This window comes from Anser cygnoides, chromosome 3, assembly GCF_040182565.1.
Source record: "Anser cygnoides isolate HZ-2024a breed goose chromosome 3, Taihu_goose_T2T_genome, whole genome shotgun sequence".
Classification (NCBI taxonomy): domain Eukaryota; kingdom Metazoa; phylum Chordata; class Aves; order Anseriformes; family Anatidae; genus Anser; species Anser cygnoides.
The window spans coordinates 69,118,631-69,140,447 of record NC_089875.1 but is presented as its reverse complement, the minus strand read 5'-3'; the positions used below and the strand labels follow the sequence as shown (position 1 = coordinate 69,140,447).

General features: G+C 42.6%; 1 protein-coding gene across 4 annotated transcripts in view; it reads right to left on the bottom strand.

Moving 5' to 3' along the window:
* CEP85L (centrosomal protein 85 like) overlaps positions 1 to 21,817 on the bottom strand; it is a 147,520-nt gene that overhangs the window by 25,326 nt on the left and 100,377 nt on the right. For all 4 annotated transcript variants that reach the window (XM_048065552.2, XM_048065551.2, XM_048065549.2 and 1 more), the window contains exon 4: positions 7,095 to 7,216. In XM_048065552.2, the coding sequence (XP_047921509.1) occupies positions 7,095 to 7,216 (122 nt within the window). The remainder of the gene's footprint in view (positions 1 to 7,094; positions 7,217 to 21,817) is intronic.

The window sequence follows — 21,817 nt, the reverse complement described above, 5'->3', positions numbered from 1 at the left end:
TAGTCCAAACGCGCAAAGTACTGATAGGAAGAGAGATCAGCAGTAAACAAAGTCTTAAGAACAATGCAAATACATTTTCCATAACTTGTAAGATAAAGCCAAAGAGCTCTGATACCATTGAAGCTCATGAAGAAAAAAAATAAAAAAAAAAAAGAGATGGTCTCCAATTTTGTTATGCAATCAAGTCTGGTGGGGTTTTGTGTGTTTTTTTTCTCCCTCAAATCATTTTTAAATGATTATTTTGAATTGCACTGAAGTTTGACATGTTAGCCTGACTCACGGGAGGTAAGCTAGCACTGATGTAAAGGGAGGCCAGGCAAAAGCATGGTCAACAACTCACTTAACTTTCTCAAATGATCTCCACTATTTAACCAAGCGGGTGTAAGGAACGAGCAGGACACATACACGTCTGTCTGCCCACAGAGGATGGCACCCTCATTTCCATGGCAGGAGAATTGCAACTCTTGCAGACTCCTGACAGGATGCATACAGAGCAAGCCGTGCCGCTCCCCTGCTGTTCCCATTTCTGCCAAATATTGAAACTGCCTAAAAACATTTAAATTCACAGGACAGAAAATGTTGCAGCAGCAGTTCCAGAGAAGGAGGTCTGGGATTAGAGCTGAGCACTACACAAGGCGGTACTGCACAGCCAGGCACTGCAGAGGGGTGGCCTGTGGGAGAGGCACGTAGGCAGCAGGAGGGAGGCCTCAGCTGTCCGCTTCGGACACTTTGGGGAAGATGTAAAATCGGCTGGAGAGAATTCAAGGAATAATGAAAGCTACCAGAGGTCTAGGAAACGTGACCTGGGAGGAAAGACTAGGACATATTAGGAAAAGTTTTCTAATGTTTTTCTAATGTTTAAGCTCATTAATCAGCAAACTGTCCTACCTAGAAAGGCTGCAGACCATCTGCGACTGCAGGCTTTCAAGAACAGGGTACAGAGATCAGGAGCGATACCACTGCAGCTTCTCCTCCATGGCCTGGCACAAACATCAGGTAGGTCATTTCCAGCACTACTTTCCCTCATTAGAGCCACATTTCAGGCTGTTATCTAAAGAAGAGCTGTTAGCATTCCGTTCCATCGATATTACTAGTACTCACCTGAAAAGGTGAACTTTTAATACTGCGAAAATGATCACCCTGTAACAAAACCTTCCCAAAAGCTTACCAGCCTAAGATACCTCAACCACAAATTAAGAGTGATCACCGATATCCAAAAAAGATAAGTCCATGTTTTTCAAGGTATTATTGCAAGCAAAGAGCATTTCACACAGCAAGGCAGCCAAGAAGGTTCCCTGCAGCCTTACTCCCTGCACAGGACTCCCACTGTACACGTGCTTGCTCAGATCCAGGGTGGCAGAAAGCCTCAGTGTGACTTCATCAAAAATGGCATCAAATTGTCCCTCAAATGGACATGCTAATGCTGTAAATCTTAACAGAGCATCCTCAAATTAGGCAAATTACAGCTTTACGCTAGCAGTAACACGAACGCTACCAGCTCACATGCAGTTTGATGTCAACAAATCAAGGCATGCCAATCTGACAGGAGGCAAAGAAAACCTAATACAACTGTCCCAATGAGAACATTTAAGTGTAATTCAACTCTGGATGGAAAGCTAATGATTTAGCAACTGTTTTAAGAATGCAAATGTTGTTGTGCCTCGAGGAATGACAGCTATTCACTAAAATTATGCTTTTATATCTACCTTTCCTTAAAAAGCAGTTCAAATGCCCTCGAGCTGCCTGGAAGAGAACACTGCATGCAGAGTGTTATTCTCAGCAGCTTATGTCATATGTTCAGATATTTGGCATTTATTCACATACCCCCCTATATGCGATCCCTGCCAAACAAACAGTGCCAATACCACACTGGAGACATCCACAGTGGCTGGCCAGTCTTAAAATACACTCACAATTGTACCAAAACACTGTAATTTCAGTATTGTTAATGTACTGAACAGAGTACACAATACAGAAACAACACAAAGAATTAGAACGCGATGCTGTAATTTTCTAAACCAACACAAACACTGCTGGCTCCCTCTGGTGCTAAATATAATGTAGTGTTACATATTAAACTGGGGAAGAAGTAAGACAATGACATAATCCAATTATTTTGTACAGTGGGTGACATTCTAGTAGTAATTGTTACAGCAGCAGATTTCCTCTTACAGACAAAACCCTTAAGACCCTTAACCCTTATTCACAGCCTGTACCAACAGAGCTGAAGTGGAAAAAATGCGATACACACCTTTAGGAAGTGCCAACGTGCTCCTGTGCACACACACACGCTGGGCTTCCTCCCTCATGCCACATTTTCCCTTTTTGAAAATGAGGTCTTCCCCATTCTTTAAGAGCAGATTTAAAAACAGATTTCACTCTCTGATTCATTAAATTGGCAGCAATTCCTACCGTAGCTTTAAAGGCAAAATAAAACCACTTTTATACCCACCCATTTCTGCAACTACGTTCATTTATACTTGTTCAACTACACGTGTCAAATTGATTTTAAGTCATCTATTAGAAAATGTGATATTCACCCCAATGTATAGAACACATACCAAGCCACTTACTCTATTCACAAATGCAAGTGGCTGTGGTTTTTTTTCTGTTTTGTTTTGCTTTTTTTAATCCTGTTCATGGCTTTGAATTTCCAGTGACACACAAACCTACCCAAGTGAGGTGATTTACATAGTAAGTACTATTCCTTGAATCATTTTAAACAATAATTCGTTTGCAGCTTTTCCAAACCGGTAAGATTTCTGATGCAAAACATGGGATTTTAATAATCTAGTCCTGAAGAGCTGGATTTCTGTTGCTTTTTTTTGTCATTGTGGGGCAAGAAGGGAAACAGGCAGCAGGTTTTTGTTTCCTCCCCCCACCTTTATAACAAGGTAAAGGTGAAATAGCTCGATGAGACTGCTACATCCACAGCCTCTGTTTCCTGCATATTAACAGACTTAAGCACCCCACACAGAACAAGGTGTGTGGTGCGAAGTGACATTCAGCTCCTCCACCTCCTGGCTCCTGGCGCAATTCACAGCAGAAGAGTGCGTTTTAACCTCAAATAAACTGGATAGCAACCATGCAGTTGAAAGGGCAGCTGGTGACAAGAGCAAGATAAGGGTGTTCCCGGGATGTTTCTTTTCATCCAACTCTTCCTTGTACCTGTCAACAGCAAACAGCTAAGGCTGGAGCAGCAGGGCTCAGAGCACCACTCTTCGGTATCCTCCTGCCATTTGCTGTGCTGCTCCTCAGCTTCCAGACAGCAGGAGGGTAACCCAGCTCTCCCAAGCTTCTATCCCCCTCAAGAATTAAACAAGTCTTGCTGACATCTTCCAGTTATCAGACAGTAAATTCAACATGAGACATGTTTTAAGAAGACCACACCTATTAAAACTCTTCAAGAACTACAAGCATAAACGGCTTTTTCGGCCAACACCTACTACCAAGACCTCTATCAACAGCAGAATTCCTCTTCCACTTCCTAAAAGCATATGCAGCTTAAATACCATCACCTTGAATTCTAATTAACCAAAATTTAGCAGGCTTTGTACAATTATTTTAGGCCAGTATTCAGAACTTGAATTGGCTTGAGAAGTTTATGGTAAGACCAGGTAGACCAGTAGCCTTTTGGCCTCACAGCATGGCTGAGGCTGGAAGAGACCTCTGGAGATCCTTTGGTCCAACCCCCTGCCGAGCAGGCCCACCTAGAGCACGCTGCACAGGATCACGCTCAGGTAGGTTTCGAACATCTCCAGAGAAGGAGACTTCACAGCCTCTCTGGGCAACTGTGACAGGGCTCTGTCACCCTCACAATAAAGAAGTGCTCCCTCATATTCAGCTGCAACTTCCTGTGCTTCAGTTTGTGCCCATTGCCTCTTGTTCTGTCACCAGACATCACTGAAAAGAGTCTGGCCCCATCCTCTTGACACCCTCCCTTCAGATATTTATACACATTGATAAGATCCCCTCTCAGCCTTCTCTTCTCCAGGCTAACAGGCCCAGCTCTCTCAGCCTCTCCTCATAAGAGAGATGCTCCAGTCCCCTCATAATCTTTGTAGCCCTCCTCTGGACTCACTCCAGGAGCTCCATGTCCCTCTTGTACTGGGGAGCCCAGAACTGGACACAATCCTTCAGGTGTGGCCTCACTAGGGCTGAGTAGAGAGGGAGGATCACCTCCCTCAGCCTTTTGGAAGCACTCTCCCGAATGCACCCCAGGACACCGTTGGCCTTCTTGGCCACAAGGGCACATTGCTGACTCTTGGTCAGCCTGCTGTCCACCAGGAACCCCAAGTCTCTCTCTGCAGTGCTGCTCCCCAGCAGGTCAGCCCCCACCTGTACTGCTGCTTGGGGTTATTCTTCCCTAAGTGAAGGATCCTGCACTTGCCTTTGTTGAACTTCATGAGGTTCCTCTCCAGCCTATCCAGGTCCCTCTGAACAGCGGCACAGCCCGCTGGTGTCTCAGCCACTCCTCCCAGTTTTGTGTCATCAGCAAACTTGCTGAGGGTGCACTGTCCCTTCATCCAGGTCATTGATGAGTAAGTTGAACAAGGCTGGACCTGGTACGGACCCCTGGGGGCCACCACTAGCTACAGGCCTCCAACCAGACTCTGTGCCACTGAGCACAACCCTCAGCAGACCTAGGTTGGGTCCCAAACATCATCTTGATTCTCAGTGCAGTGCCTTGTGTCTACCCTTGCAAAATACAGATAGCCTTGAAAAAAGATATTACTCGTATGTAAGTATTGTGAATACTCCATCTAATAATAAATATAACACTAACACTTTATACTGGTTCTCTGTTTCTAGGATTTTGGACAGCAAGTATGTACTATTTTCTCCATGAGTGAAATCATCAATATTTTTTGTCATAGAAAACAGTATTTCTTTATTAAAAAAAAAAGAAAATCTTTTGCAAAATCCTTCCAAATATGCACTATCATTTTGTACTAACTTTAAGTAACACAAATGATCTATTTGAAATTATTTTATTTCATTTCATTTTCAAATCATAAATTTTAAGGCTTTTTTTTTGCTCAAATGCAGGCTCAATATTTAAAAGAACGCTTTCCCTGCGGTGCATTATTATGCTGCATTATTTCAACTCACATTGTGTTTAACTGTAACACCCAATGTCTACTTAAAGCAAATGACTGTAGTATCACTAAGTGGTCTTTGCTCACTTCAATAGCTTTCAGAGCGTATTTTGCCTTTTCAGCTGAATGGAAAGGAATCACCTCAACTGACTTCCCCCTTAAATCCAGAGAGAACTGTATTCACTATCTCTAAGTCATTCAGGAGTATGTTTTGTACAAAAAAGAACTAACACATTGCCATGGGATGTCAAAAAATAGCTTTTCTTCCTCAGGATGGACAGTATCAAGTAACATTAGCAGGTAACGAGGTTGCAAACTGTCACTTCAGTAAAATGAAACTTCACCCTTGACTATAAATCCGTTTTCGGAGTGAGAAGAATAATGTGAACTGACATTTTGGTTGCCACTGTATAACAAGCCTTCACGTAGAGCGTAGGTGCTCGGCAGAGGCACCAAAGACGGCCCCTGGCCATCATGCGCGACGTGCTTACAAATGCTGGTGACAGCCTGGGCACTGAAAGGAGGGTTGCATGTTATACAGCATTACTATTGATACAGCAAGCCTGGAAAAGCTGCTGTGATTTAGACAGCCCCTAAGCAGCTGATCAAAAGGCTCTGACAGAAGAGATCTATGCAACGGTTAAGGATGTTTCCATCTTAACTGCTTGTCCCCTTGGGAGATCCCCACCTCCGCAGCAGGGCGGGATGTTGTGCCCACGCCCCAGCAGTTCCTGCTCTGCGCACCATCGCCCACCGCAGAGGCAGGAAAACGCACACTGGCACGTGCCTTAGCTGAGCTGGGGAAGCTGATGCTGACCATCACCGCAGTGACAGCAGAGGTACTGGTCGGATTGCTAGGGGGCAGAAACATCGTAAACCACTGCAGCTCCTTCTTCGGTTGCAACGGAGGAAGGAACAGATTGTGCATAATTCTGCTGCCAAAGAAAATCGTGCCGAAGTTGTCCATCTCCACCCATTAAGGGAGAGTAACTATCAGATGAAGTACGAAAACATTCATCAGGATGCCTGGCGTTCCTGTGATTAGCACACACCTACTTTACACAGTTCTCCTCAGGCTGTGGAGCAAAGTAGCAGTAAGAGGGCAAAACTATTTCAAGATCAGAACAACCACTCCTCTTTCAGCCACGAGCCAAGAGTTTATTATTAAAACACAGACTAAGCCAAATGATAATTATATCAAATATAAAAATGCCCTTCCTCAATGTCCTGCATCCAAACTGCAGCTCCTGATGACATCTGCTAATTTAGTGTAAGCTTCATTAAGCTCAAGCCCTTTAATAAAAGCACGTTTTCCTCACTAAGGCTTCATTTCATCATTAAGTTAGAACTTCAAAAATTCCAGAAATTACTTCAAAGATACTAGAAACTTACAGCAGTGAGCTGCTGCCAAGGCTTATCTCAGATTGGTATCAATTTTAATTAGAAACAATGTATTTCTTGATGTACTGAATTTAGTATTTTATTATCTACATAATTTGTATGAGCATTTAAATAGGATTTTACCACTGTATGTTTCTGTAAACACCAAATTCTCAAAGCTTTACCAGCTGGTTTCAAATATATTGCATTTCTCTGCTGGTCATGGAGAAGAAAGTCAGTTCAATGCCGTTTACCATTTCTCATCTTGTATCACCCCCAAGACCCGTTTGCAAGCAGAAAGATGTCTGATACGAACACAAAGATGTGTAAGAAGCTAGGCTGGGCAGGCTGACAGCAGAACTGGCTGTTGGTCTCTCTTTTCCACTGCAAAGGCATCAGACCCCTAAGTACATTCCCAAATCTGTAAAAGGCTTTTAGCAAGCGGCCTGTCTTCTCTCCTGGCAAGGTCTAGGCACCACATATTTTGTGCATAAACATATGCTGGACTGAAACCTAACAACTTTACTGAATAAACAGCTCTCCTGAAAGTCAGTTTCTACATCATAGCTTTTATGTCATCTAATCTAACAGATGCAGCAGGAGCAGCTTACTCACCGATCGATCACAATCTCTTTCTGTCTTAGCAGCCCCTCTTTAATTTTCATTAGAGATTCCCAGTTGCTGAAGTCCTGATAGCTGGTAGCTGGGTAACTCTGACGAGATGTTCCAGTTGGAACCTGCATGAAACATTTCTATCATTAGCCTCCAAAACAGTAAAGGTAAATAATCTCCTAGATATTAGGGAATTTACAAAGTAGTCTGTTATTTCAGAAACGTAACAATGCTTTGCAATCTAATCAGATTTGCTTTATATAAAAAAATTGGATTTATAAGGACTTTCTTTAACAAACTTCAGCATCAGTGATTTAAACACCATTTTATCATTTCTCTACTAATGAATTTACAGCTCTGAAAGCAGTTTGAGATGAAAAGCTCATTTAGAACTTAAATACTTATTAAGGCAACAAACATCTTTACTTATTAATGCAAACAACACAGAATGTTCGTATCCTGCTGCAATTATTCAAGTACTACAAATGAGATAGCTTTAGACTGGCTGATAACTTGCAGATAATGCTTAGCATTCCTTTCACTTGTTCGACTCCCACCTGTAACTTCAGCAGATAGAGAAAGAGAAATACTTTCTATAAGCATGTACATTTGAAATATAGAATATGATAATACAATTCTGGTTAAATCCTAACTGTTCTCAAGAATAAAAATTTCGGAAGTAACAGATTTCAGACTTCCATTAATCTCCACAAAAGCCAGGCTGTGCATCTCAACACAAACTGATCTGAAGGCAACAGTCATATTGAATAGGAGCCAACAACATCATGGTTTAGAAGAGTAAACAACTAACGGGGATGTTTAATCAGGAGTGTTTTCATATTCAGAACATAAAAAGTATTACAAGCATTCGTGTCAGGAATTCACATAAGGTGGAAGGTTTAAGTTAGAACTACAGTGATCAGACAGACGCATCCCAGCATCAGCTGCCATAAGCAATCATCTCATCTTCCACCATTTTATTCAACACTGGAGAAAGAGACTTCTCTTTTTATTATCTGGGAGTCACCTTGGACTATGTTCCTTCTATGTTTTTGGAAAGCAGCAGGAGAAGAAAGTGAAAACATGGCTCAATTTGGTTTTAAAAGTTTAAACAGACTTTTAAGGATATTTTTTATTTGCATTGTTCTAAACATTTAAAACTTTATTTATGATTATAAAAAACTATATTAAGACCAAAACATAGCATCAGTTATTAAAATTAGATATGTAATATTCGAGCACTATGCATTTCTTGTCACAGCTCTACTGAATGGAGAGAAATCACTGCCTAAACCCCAGAACCACGATGCGCTGAAGTCATGAACTTCTGACAGCTGTGGTCTCTCCTCTATGTTGAAAGAGTATTTTTCCCCATTCAGTCTAGGTCGGTTCAATACCTAGCTTGCTACTGATAAAATGAACCTGAAAAGGTAAAAATACATTTTCCCTCATTTAATTTATAATTTAAAACTAGATAGAAGATCAACTAGTTAAAGAACCTTTTAAGACTGTCACAAAAAAAGAAATCCCAACAAATCCTATTGATCTGCTTCACAGAATACTTCCTTTGCTTAACAAGCTGGATAGATTGAGTAGTATAATTAGTTAGGAATGATTAAAAAAAAAAAAGAAACCAATCCCCCCCCAATTCTACACATTAAACATTTAATGTCAATTATTGAGGAAAAACAGACAACCAAACAACAACAACAACAAAACAGCTAATGGAATACTATCAGTCATTTGTAAACAAAGGAAAAAAAAAATCAACACACACATCCAGAATCCAGCACGTAGATGGTTTAGGGCTGATTGTGTACCTTGCTGGACAATATTAAGCATTATATGTTATCGAAAAGGCAATATTGACATGAAAAACAGTTCCTTTTCATAGAATCATTTTGAGGAAAAGTAAAATGTGAAATAATATTAAAATCAAACTTTACCCTGAAACGGTTCACTGGTTGCTATGATTACTATTTCTTGCCCTATGCCCATTCATGATTACATCCCCCAAGCAATAAAAAACACTGAAGGCATTTGGAAATTCTCTTCAACGTCGTGCCTAAAAAAGGTGTCTCATACAACTGCTTACTGGAGTATAGTCTATGTTTGAAAATGATGTGGGAATAAAACCTGTCACATCTGCCATTTCTACTAAGTCCACTAAACCTACGCTTGCTCAGGGAAACTAAGAAGATGGCACCGTACTCTACTGGGAGGTGGGGAAAGGAAAAGCTAAGTGCTGCATGGATTAAGATCTACTACAAATGAGTTAACCGAGTCATGATTCCTCCTGTAAGTAAAACACATGCATTATCTTTACAGATCTACAAATCTCAAATTAACTTTGTCTGCATTGCTGAAACCAGACCAGATAACTTCAAAGAAGTCTTCGGTTCTTACAGAATACCTCAGGATTGTCACATATTGTTCTGTATGACAGCTGTACTTGTGACTGGTCGAATTAATAGTCACCAGCACAAAACTACTCCAGGGAAAGTCTCGCTTAGTCACACATGCCATGTCCTGCAGCATAAAGTGACAACATCACTATCACTGTACTTGGTGTCACGAAAATTCTTCCTTTGCTTCATCCCACCATAGCTAATTGTTTTTATATATCCACCTCGGCAGCACTGGGTACAGTAAACAAGAATGAAACAGTCCTAAATGCTGTCGGATTAGATCCTTGCTCTATTTTCCCTACTCCTCTGAGCCAGAAATCCCATCTCTACCAAAAAAAAATAAAAAAATCAACAACCCACAAGAGTTTGACAGGATAAACAGGAGATCTCTGGCGTTATAAAGCCAAATCATCCCACTCACCGAGCAAGGCAAATTTTGTTTTTTAAGACTGAACAATAAAAACAAACCTTCTTCAGAAAAGCAACTAAGAGGAGATACAGAGGGGATGAGACTCAATACAGTTATATAAATATGAACCCATCATAACTGAGAATACTTTGGAAGCCACCAGTGGTTTCCTAGCAAAATACGTCAAAGCAAGCACATTGCCTATGTGCTAGCTTTAAGTAAGCTCAACAGTTTGCACTACAATTAAAAAGAAAGCCTTCAACTTCAGTACAATAAATGACTGCACAAGAAGTCAATGAAATATTAAGAGTGCTGAAAAGCAAGGCAACACGTTTTGCAAAGTTAAGAACTGAGTATCATTTTGTCAATTAGATGCTCCTAAGTTCTTAAAAAGTCTAATACGTAAGGCCTCCTTAGCTGCTGATCAAGATGGTTTGCCTTCGGAATATATCTAATCTTACGGCGCATATGGCAGCTGGATATACATGTACAACAACCCGTAAAACATTATTTTACATTATCTCTACTGCCCGTGTGCTTCAAGTCATCACTCTGAACAGACAAAAACAACAACAAAAGATCTGTTTCTGTTATCACGTTTCAGCAATTAAAAAAAAAAAAAAGAAACAGCTAAAAATACTTCTGAGTGCTGCCCAGAATAACAAGACACTTTACTCATTTGTGAGCACGTGGTGTTGACTTCCAAACTTTTTAGATGCTTCGAATGGTGTGGAACACACAGGTGGTCCGCTTACATTCGAGTGTTTTGTCTCTTAAGGAAATCAAACCAAATAACGAAGCAAGATACATTTTTTGGATTCCTATACAGTGAGCCATCCACAACTCCAAGTACTCAACTTGAATCCTCCACAATTATGGAGAAAAAAAACCACACACACACAAAAAGAACTAGCTTGAAACAGACGGCATTCTTTTCCATCTGCCCCATCTACCCTAGAAAATACAACTATTTTTGTCGACTGGCACCTCTTCCAAGCGTATCAAGCTTGGACTAGGAACATCTGCTCTGTTAAAGCTGTATCCTTTGCACAGCAGCGTCCAAAGGTCCTCACTAGGCTGTTTTTTTGACAAGGTCCTGGCCTTGACTTTCATGACTTGGCAAGCCTTCAAGTCACTGCTGAGACACAGCTAGCTGCTGGGAAAAAAATAAAATAAAATAAAAAAGCCTTTGCTGTGCTAGCCTATACTCAAGTATTTGTTTCTGGAACACACATTGCTGACCGATTCCATCACGTTCCTTAACAGTGGGAAAATAACTTTTCTCTGGACTAGAGGATAACAACATTTGGGTAATTTAGGCCAATAACGGCTGGGATTTTAATTGCACTAATTAAAATTATCTTCTCCAGACATGCTTGTGGCTTCTGCCTGTAACCGCTCAGTGTCTCAGCCCACAGAGCAGCACACCGCTCCACCTAGTAACACGGCCTATCGCAGAGGAGAGGGGGAATCTGAAAATGTCGAAATGACAACTAACGATATAAAAAAAAAAAGTGGATTTTAAAGATTTTTTTTCCTGAAAGCTGCAGTTCAAGTAATTTAGTGCCGTCTATACTACATCAGCAAAGCTTTTGCAGGCCACTGCTAACAGCTGGAAGAGAGCCAGAAGTTATGCTCAGCGAACGATCCCTTTTGGCCAGCGGCTTGCGCTGCCCCACACTACTGTAAAAGCCACTCTGTAGGCCCCGGTCCTCTCTTGGCGAATTTTGCAGGCATTCACTGTTCTGGAGAGAGACAATTCTGGGCATCCACAGCCTGCCCACCGCAACGAACGGGTGCAACCAAGGCCACCAGAAAGCAAGCGGCTCCTTCCGTGGGCTGTGCCTCAGGGCCGAGGGCCTGCCACCATCCATCCCTGCTCACTGGAAGAGGCGGATGTGGCAGCAGCAAAGCTGCTATCGCAGAGACGCCTCCTGCTCGCTCCTCCCCTGTGATGGGAAAAGGATCAGATCTGTGAAGCCAGCGCGGTGGTCGCTGATGAGCTCTGCCACCGCTCCTGGCCCACAGCAAGAGAAGAAGGATTCGCCCATCCCTTCCTCCCCACCCGGACCTCCTCCCAACATCAGGCGGAGTGCTTCGGCACACAACTTTAGTTCAGGCAACCCCGCAAGGCCATCCGTCTTCTTGCCAGCACAGCAAGGCAGGGCTCGGGACTTTCGCGCAGCAGAAATGAGATGAGGCTGCAACGGTCGAGTCAGCCCCAACTCTGAAATCACTTTAAAGCAAAGCAAGGAATTATTTCTGCAAGGAATCACTTCTACAGAAAGATGCTGTGCCTGGCCGAAATGCACTAGAGAAAACAGCCACAAAAACAAACAGACTCCCAGATGGCTAAAAACAAGACCGTGGTCTGAATTAAGAAACCCTGACTTGTGGTGTCTGTACTTCACCACCACCTACTCACTGCTCCTCTCTGCTCCATCTTTGCCATTTAGGGGAGGGAGACAGTGGTTCTGCTCGGTCTAATGCAATCCGTAAAATTCTTGGCAGTAGCACCTTGGCTGCATCACGTCCTGCTATGCTTCTACAAACCTGAAGCAGTCGTGGAGGAGAGAGAGAACGTCTGGTCACGCCCTCGCACCCTTTCTCCATCAGTGGTACATGCGGTGCTCCTTGGGGAATTTTTAACGAGGAGAAGTAGATAATTGAAGTCAGAGTTGAAACATTAAATTGTGAGGTACTGAGAGACACAGATGTATCAGAGTTAGGTTAGCATCACACTGACAGGAAGCGGTGAAATACAACATCAAAAAAGTACCAAAAATCAATAAAGCTTGGAAAAAAAATCCAAAACACACTCTATATAGATATGTAAGCTGCAAAGTAATGAATATAAGAGGGACCACAGACTAACAGGGAGCATAGACCCGCCAGCAGCTCACAATTTAACCTGCCTGAAAACAAGCTCAATGTAAGTCTGGGCTGCCTACATACGATATGTCAGGTCACGGAGAAAGGGGGAGAGGGAAGGAATACAACAGCACCTTTAAATAGCTCTGGCATAAACCCAGCTGGAAAAACACGTTCAGTCCTGGGCATCATACCACCAGAAAGTCACGGAAATAGTAGAACATGTTCAAAGAAGAGCAAGCCTAATATTAGGAAGCTAAGAAAAACTGATTTATGAATAAAGAGCTAAACGCCACGGACATGGGCTGAAGAGACAGAAGAAGCCTGCAAATACTTTGTTTCCCAGGCTGAGAATACATATCGGACCAGGACTGGTGGAATGAAATTTGGAATAAGAGTATCAGGAGAATACAGAATGAATGAAATTTGGGATAAGAGTGTCAAGAGAGTAAAGAATAAACTAAAAAGATAGGGAAAAGGAGCTAAAGCATCTCACCAACAGCTGAAAGAAGATGCAAATTTTAAGAGCTACAATGAATAAAATTCAGGACCTAAAGGGCAAGCCCACCCTTACTTGATGACCCATCAGGACAATGGCAGTTAGGCACCAACCTCACAGGCTGAAAAACAAGATTAAAACTCGTTTAAGAAGGAGCTGATTTTACAAAAATACACAGCCAGAGCTGAACTGCATGGATTTTACACAAGGGCGTTCCAAAGAACAGCCAGCCAGCATGACAGATGCACTAACTGGTATCCCCATTTGCAGAAGGCTAATTGGATGGTGGTCATTTGGAGTCTCAAAACTGGCTAAGCGATACAACAAAAAAAGGGCAATCACCCCCCCTTTTTTGTGTGTGTGCCGCTGTAGAATCAGACACATCCACGCTGACGTTGCAGAGTCAGTCAGGGCGTTACAAAGCACGCTCATGCGTTCCCCAGACTGTTTGAAGCCCCTTCCCAAACGAAAGCCGTGCTGCAGACAAGACATGACCTGAGTATTAGGGACCTCATGGCCTTGTCCCACAGCGGAGGGCTGTTTCCTAATCTGAACAGACCACTGCTACGTGACACTGTGACACCGCCACGGTACCAGCCAACGACCTGCAGCGAGCACAGGGGGCCGGCTGCAGCGACGGCCGCTGCCTGAGGAGGTTTCGCCCCACCTAGCACCTGCAGGGGTATTAGGGAAAAGCCTCCAGCAGCAAACGAGGCAGCTGAAAGAAATATCAGCTCGGAGGGCCAGGCAGGATCCCCGCAGGTGCCTGCTGCTACATGTGGGAGGAGGGTCTGCCTGTGAAGTGCCAGCACGCGGCCGTCCCCACCGCCCCTCGTCTCGGGCACCTGCAGCTACCACCGGGCTCACCAGAGCACGGGGCACCCTCTGCCGCCTATCTTCCCACCGACCATTACATGCCCCTGGCTTTTGTGTGTTGTTATAACATTCCTTCGCGCTCCGCACAACGCCAATATTATTTTTGTCAGAAATCCTTTCCATTTATATTCTGGCAAACGTTACGAACACAAAACACTTCTAGGTGCCACTTAACGTGACGTTAAAAGCAACAGTGCCTGGAATTTTCCACTGATAACAATTGGGTCTTTCCTAAGTATAGAAGCACTTGTTTTATTAAGTGTGCGTTTTATCTTCCCATTACATTTAAATTCAAATGTTCTCTACTAAAAAAAAAAAAAAAAAAAAATCAGAAGATGAAAGGGAGCTTCCAGAAGGAGAACAACCATGATCTCTTTTTTTTTTTTTTTCCTTTTTTTTCCTTCTTTTTTTTTTTTTGTCTTGAAGCTTTCTGGGAAACAATAAACTGAAGTTAAATAGTTAAATTCCATTTTCTTTGTTTCCCATTCTGACCTGGAAAGCAGCATGACCAAAAAGTGACTACAGTTAATCAAAGGGTAAAACAAAATGCCCGTTGTTTTAAGTGCTGTGCAAATGTAGGGCATACGTTTTTCACAGCAAGATTTTACAGGCTGGATGAATAAGACAGAAATAGATTAGGAAAAAAAAAAAGAATAGTTGGGAAGAAAATTTAAGTCATGAATCCATCGTGAATGGAAACATCCCTGAAAGTACAGTATCTCGGACATTTGCACTCGGACATCCTCAGCCAAGTTCTGACCACTAATAAAAACCTTTTTGTTAAATATACATTGCTGGTATCTACAAATATCAGCTTCTTGAGGGCCTGTGTTAATTGCTCATTCATTAGTTATTATTCCTGTTCACTGCTAAAGAAGACTGGATGCAAAAAGTGACCTAGAAAGAAGCAAAAAGGCTTCTATTTTTGCCAGCCTTCAGGCAACTCCGCAAGGATGAGCGGAGCTGGCACCAGTCTTGCACAGAAACATACGGGACCCTTTTGTGACAAGAGGATGATGAGAAAGGTGTGTGACTTGGGCAAATATGAGGGAGAAAAAAAGAATACTTGCTGTGCAGTAATTGGAAAAGAAAATTTAAAACACCGTAAGAAGCAGACAGCATCAGATTCTCTTGACAAGACATGCAAAAGAAGAGAGGTGTCCTCCCCTCAGTTTAATGTGAAGCAGGAGTAGGCATTTGGGAAAAACTGATCCTTGGCAAATCCTTCATCAACAGTCCCCATTTGTCAGATGGAAGATCTTTAGGGTGTTAGCCTCCAGACCAGAAAACCGGGCCTCTCTTCTTCTGCACTGTTTGTTTCAGCTTTTCATGTCTTTAAAAGAAACATTAACCATGGATTTAACATTCAACAGATTTAGCAGAGGTTAAACACAAACAAAAAATTCCCACAAAAATAAAGCATAAATGCTCAAAATATTTGTATGAAAACAAAACCAAGTATTCACACAAACACACACACACACACACACACACACAAACTACTTAAAAATAGCAATCCAGACCTGGTCTCAATGGGCACTTGCACAAAGAACGGGGTCCAGCCAAATCACTTTCCTTTCAGGTTTGGCAGGTGCAGCGCCTGTACCTGTTATGACTGACGGCACACGGGGAAGGAACGATCAGGTAGTGGTAACACTGCTTTCTGCTCCCTCTTACGTGGATACACCTGAACAGTTAAGGAGAAACAACCTCCAAAAAAGCCCTGCAAAACCCACTTCTGTTGTTCTCCAGCTCTCATTACCATGAAAAAAAATTTTAAAAAGGAAGAAAGAAAGACAAGAAAGTTTTATAAGCAACAGCTTGTGGGGATTTAGTAAAGTCACCTTGGATTTATTACAGTCACCTTACCGGGGATGAGAAGATAAAAACAAGTTCTCCAAAGAAACAGGCTGGTGCAAAGTTTATAAGGTGTACGGATTTGGGAGCTCTGCACAACGTGAGTCCAGGACTCATTTACTTTTGATGGTGACTACCTTAAAAAGCGTCAGCAGATGTGAAAATCAGAGGCATACTCGAGTTTCTGCCCCCACTGTAGGAACTCTTGCTTGGAGGAACTGCGTGTGATTCAGCCAGCAAACCAAGCAGGACAGCATGTGGATCTACTGCGAGAAGATTTCCATTGCTCAGGGGCATCATTCTACCCCCATCACCGTACAGCACACATACATCATTATGCAACCAGAAATGACTCGTAATTTTGAAAAATCAGCTTAAAAAAAGGCAAACAACAAAATACACATGGAAACACCATGTGCCTGTTTGTCATTGGCTTTGTTTTTTCCCCCCAGATTTTAGGAGGAATTACAGAGGCTTTGTGCTTCAGAAAAGTCAGGTCCTGGCATCTCAGAAGTCAGGTGTTTGAAGATTCTGGCCTGAAACTCCTGCGCCGCTGACAAACGAAAGAAACGCAGCCAGTTTAACGCAGGATTGTCTATGGAATTTGGAACCACACGAGCACAGAAGGTATTCATGTAGTTTGTGCGTGGGATTTTTAAACTGTTTGGCTTCAGTCCAAATTATGAACCTTTTCCACTTGAGTTTATGAGGGGCACTTGAAACGCACTTGTCTCCTACCGAAGTAGCAGTATGATGTAAGTGAGCATCTGAACATCCGTGTCAGCGTGCGAAGGTGTTTTCTGTCTTTAGGAGATAAATTCACGGGGAAGGGTGGGGGAAAAGCCCTAGAACCTCAGTATAAGCAGAAATAGAGCAGAGAAAGATCACACTAAAAATAAATAGCACTTCCATCACCAGCAACTAGTACATCCCACTTGTAGGTCCTCGAGGTATCTTAAAAAGAAACTAGCCTTCTGAGTCTCATTTTACAGAAAGGACATTGAGATAAAAGCTAAGACAATTTTTTCAAGGCCCACCAAGAAGTACCAAAACACAGCAAATTCTCTAGTGTGGAAACCAAATTTTGTAAGTAAAATACTGGTTTTAACGATACATATAAAGACTATTCCTGTCTAAAAAAAAACCCTAACACCCATTGAATGAATTACTTGACTGAATTAAAAAGAAAAACAAGGTCCTCTCCATCCTGAACATTCTTGGAGCTAAAATGAAGACGAAGTTGCATCTTCTGGTTCAGAGGCTCTGAATACATTTTTCAAAATGCTGAAAACGTTGCACTGCTGCACTACACACCAGCCTGAAGCATCTCTCCTGGTGACCTTTTTGTGTTCAATACAGGAAGAATGAAAGGGAAAACAACTCCCACTGTAGAGATGAGACCACTCTGCTACAAGTGGGGCATCTGCAGCAAACCCTTCCTAATATACTAACAGCGCATCACCAACACCAAGCATTTGGAGGGAACTAAAAGCTGGTTCAATAAGAGCTGTTTCAAAGCTGTATGTGCACCTCTTTATCTAGTTCCTCTGTGACTCAGGCTCAAAATAGCTGTCTTACAGTCTTGGAAGAAATCGAAGAAAACATCCTCAGATCTGGTAATACAGATGGGATTCAAAATCATTGTTTTCTAATTTCTAGTCCACTTTATTTCCATTAAGCTACACTCTACCCCGTAGTCAAACTCAAAAGGTTCTTTTAATTCTTGATGTACTTCTCTGCGCTGTCATTACTAAGGCATTTTAGAGGAATGGAAATCTGCAAAATCCTGCGTGGGTGGGAAGAAGCACCAGGAAGCCCGAGTGCTCTGTGGGGAGCTCAGGAGACTCTCCATACTTCTGCTTCTGTGGTCTTGATTAAATTCTAAATACTTCTCTACTTAATAAACGAAAACATTAAATCACGAAAATAAAACCCACACATACTCCCTGATAACAGCTACCAGCATGATCACAGATATCAGCACTACAGTCACACACTGAAAAAGTAACATTCAATATTTAAGCAGTTGTGTTTTTCAGCTATATAACCCCAGAAGCATATTCAAAGACTATTTGACAGTGAAGTATTCCCCTTTTTTCCTTTCCCTTCCCTTAACAAGTATGTTCATATTCTGTTCACAGTGGTAGCTAAAATATTAAACTAATTAAATTACATGCTATGGCCTTAATCCATACACTTCTTGATCTACACAGGAGTTACTGCAGTCTGAACAATTTCAAATTTAATGTAAATGCTGCGGTTTATTACAAGAATATACCAAACTATAAATATACTCTGGTCTCTTCTTTTAAAAATAGCACCAGAGTAACCCAAAATAACATGGATTAGGCAACTGTATTTTAACTCAGAAAGAGGCTTGTCTAGAAGGTGGCAACATTCATGTTTCAGATCGAACCGCCTTTGTTTAATTTTCATTTCTTAATTTATAGAGGAGCACTGCCTTTTATACCAAATCCCCACAAAGGACTAAATTCATTTTCCATAGAGGCCGCAGGAAGAGGAAAGCAAATAGTTTCTACTGTAAGAAGAGAGTCATAAAACAAGGAAGAAAAGCTCTCTGCATCATCTTGGTGGCCAGACAGCCAAAAGGACCTGCAGGACTACGCATGACAAAATTTCCACGCTCCAGTGAGTAAGAACAGAATTTCCATCAGGAAGCAGCTGCCCGCAACAAAATACATAGCCGAAAAATATTTTCAAGATGGGGAGAATCTGTTCTTTGAACTCATATGTGGTCTGAACTAGAGGAGTAGGACAATGTTTTTATTTTGGCACATTGTACAATGGAACAAAGAAAAATATGAAGATTTGTTCCCTCAAATTCTAAAGCAGTAAGTTTGGGATCTGAATTTTTGGGTGGTATGAGAGAAACCACAGTAATTATGCTAGTCTTTTAACATATAGCTGCTCTCAAAAAAAAAAAAAAAAGGATGGGCAGTGGGCAAGGACACCGATGAGGCAGGTGAACACGCAGTTGAGGCCACTGGTCCACGAGCTCCCCCTCCATACTACATGGGGGTGGTTCCTGCAGGATTCCTCACCAGAGGATCCTTCAGCTCCGAAATGCTGCCGGCAAATCCTTCGTTCAGGCAAAGCTCGCGTCCCTGTTCGGACAGCCTGCAGGTGACGACACGCAGCAGCTGAGGCTAAACCCCAGTCGCTTCTCCTCCGTCCTGCAGTTGCTGTTCAAGTGGAGATAATCCAGCAGCACCACTTGGCAACTGGAACATGGTCTTCCAACCTTATCTCTCCTTCATATGCCTTTGTCCCGCCGCTCATCCATCACTCATAACATGTCAAATGACACAACTAATCTCTGTGCTTCCTAGAACAGTTTATCTCAAAGACACTCAACACAGTTTCTTAGGTATAAGGATCTCAGCGCACCGCCTAAAGCACAGCGTCCAGCTTAACCGATTGGGGACACTGGTAAACACCAGAATACAGCTCTCTCACATGAATTTCACAGAAAGGAAAATCATTCTGCTGCAATGAAGAGCACTGAACTTCCTATTCTGTATCACATTGCTATTTTGAAGGCACTTTGCACGACTGCAATTAACTGCTACCATCCCAGTTACTGATTTGACTTTCCTTAGCCTATTTTCACTGATATTCAAGCAAGCAGGTATTTGAAAGAGCGTGGCTTTCCGTGCTGTCAATGTCTTGTTGCAAAATAAAAAGCTCCACGGGTCAAGTCCGCGTTAGCTCTGTTGAATCCAAGGGAAAGAAGAGCTCTCTGCAGGGGTGTGGGAAGAGGAAGGCCATTGTGGATTTTCAGATCAAGAGCCAGGCAAGATTTCTTGTTCCCCTGCTCCTCTGCGAACATTGGACCAAAGCACCAAAGACAATAAACAGGCACGATACGTTTCAGAGCTCTGTGATCTGCTTTAATGGTCAAAAGTTCATGCCAGTAACACTGACTAAAATGAAAACATTCAAGCTGACCTTTCTGAAAATGTCTTTGGTCAGTAACAGATCAGGCAACTAGTCCTGCCAGAGTCTTCAGCATTCCCCAAATGAGAAATATTTCAGCCCAAGTTGTAGTTTTCTCTTCATTTATTTTGTACGGGTATTTTAATCGCTTTGCAAAGGTATGCTTCACAAGCTGCAGCTTCAGAAACTTCGTCCACCTTGTTTATAATGAAGAACAAAACGTGAAGATCAGCCTACTTTAATGACTGTCCAGTGCTCAGGAAAAGTAAATACTTCTTGTCCCAGAGGGGAAGAACACGACGCCAAAGCCTACATTTCTCAGCAGAGCTGCTTCCTACAATGCTAACAAGGGACTGTAAGCCCCGCTTATGGGAGCAGTGAAATCTGCAGTCTCAGAAAGGCAACCTCGTCCCCATGCATCCTGAAAACATCCCTAAGAGACTGTCAGAACCTGACTGAGACTCCAGGTCTGAGTGAGATCACCTAAGTCAGATAAGTGCTAAAGGATGTATCAGGCAAAGCAGAAGCATTTGGGTCATAAAGCTATCAAATTCAAGCAAGGGAACTCAGAGGTGTGAGCAACGTGAGCATCTCCAAATTGCTTAGGCTATCTCCTTACCTGCTGTAAATCTGGACTGTTCGCACCAGCTGAAAACACTACTTTGCCTGTATTTCTACAGAAAGAAAGGAAAGGAAACATCTCCCTTTAAGTCAAACTAGGCCTGCAGTACAAATTTAACTGAAGGACAGATTAGCTGGATCCTTTCCCTTACCAGAAAACCTCAAAAAGTGCCTCCTAAGCCACATCTGCAGATGCCTGAATGGCTACCAGCAACTACACGTGTTGCAGGAAGCATCTCAGAATCAGGTCAGGAAACACTGGTTTACAAAAGGAAAGTTTTCATTCCTGTGCTCAGCTTTCATGCCACAACCTGCCCCTTTGTCCCAGCTACACACAGAAACCAGTGTGCATTTCGGGAGCATCCGCTTCTCCCTTCTCTTCGCTTTTGGTTATTTGAAAATCAAACGTGAGGCAGCATGATGTTGTAGAGATGTGATTCAGTATTAGGGACAACTGGAGCAGCCCTAGGAAGGACTGCGGTAACCCGAGTACGCAGACTTACTGCTGGGTTTCTTTGCTTTTATAAATAACAGGGCTTGGGTTATGGTTCGTTTCCATGCAGATTATCAATGGGCCAAACAGTGACATCTCACGATTACACAGGTGGCCAATGTTTTCAAAACCAGCACGTGACAGCAAAAAAAAAAAAAAAAAAGAAGTCTAGGAAATTATTACCGATGTGAACACAAGTCTTATTATTATTTAAATAGAGGAGCTGGTATGCTGCAGTATAACACGTCTCTTCTTGGACATTATCCCAAACATCAACCAGATCTCTAAATAAATTTATGAGAAGAAACATGCCCTGGTGGCAGATCTCTAATCCCACTGGAGAAAGCCCAGATCATCTCCATTTAAGGTCAAGCAAGCAACAGCTGCACATTTTTGCTCCCCCGAACAAAATACAGCAGACCAAAACCTCCGAGGCGGATGGATTCCATTTTTTTAAAGCTTTTCCTTTCCGATGCCCGTGGGCGCTGGGACCCGCTCACCCAGGAGGGAGCCGCAGGGCACAGCGATGCCAGCGCCCACCTCCCACCCTGTGGAGAGAGGTGCCCCAGCAACACCCCTACAGGCCGGCCGCATTCACGGGGGTGTGAGTTTTGTTGTCCTTGGACGAACGGCTGTCCAGTCTCGTTCGATGTACAGTTTTGTATCTGAAACTGGCATGCACGGAAGGCACGCGTTATGTTTCTGATGAGGTACTGCTGTTTTTGTTGGTGCCTT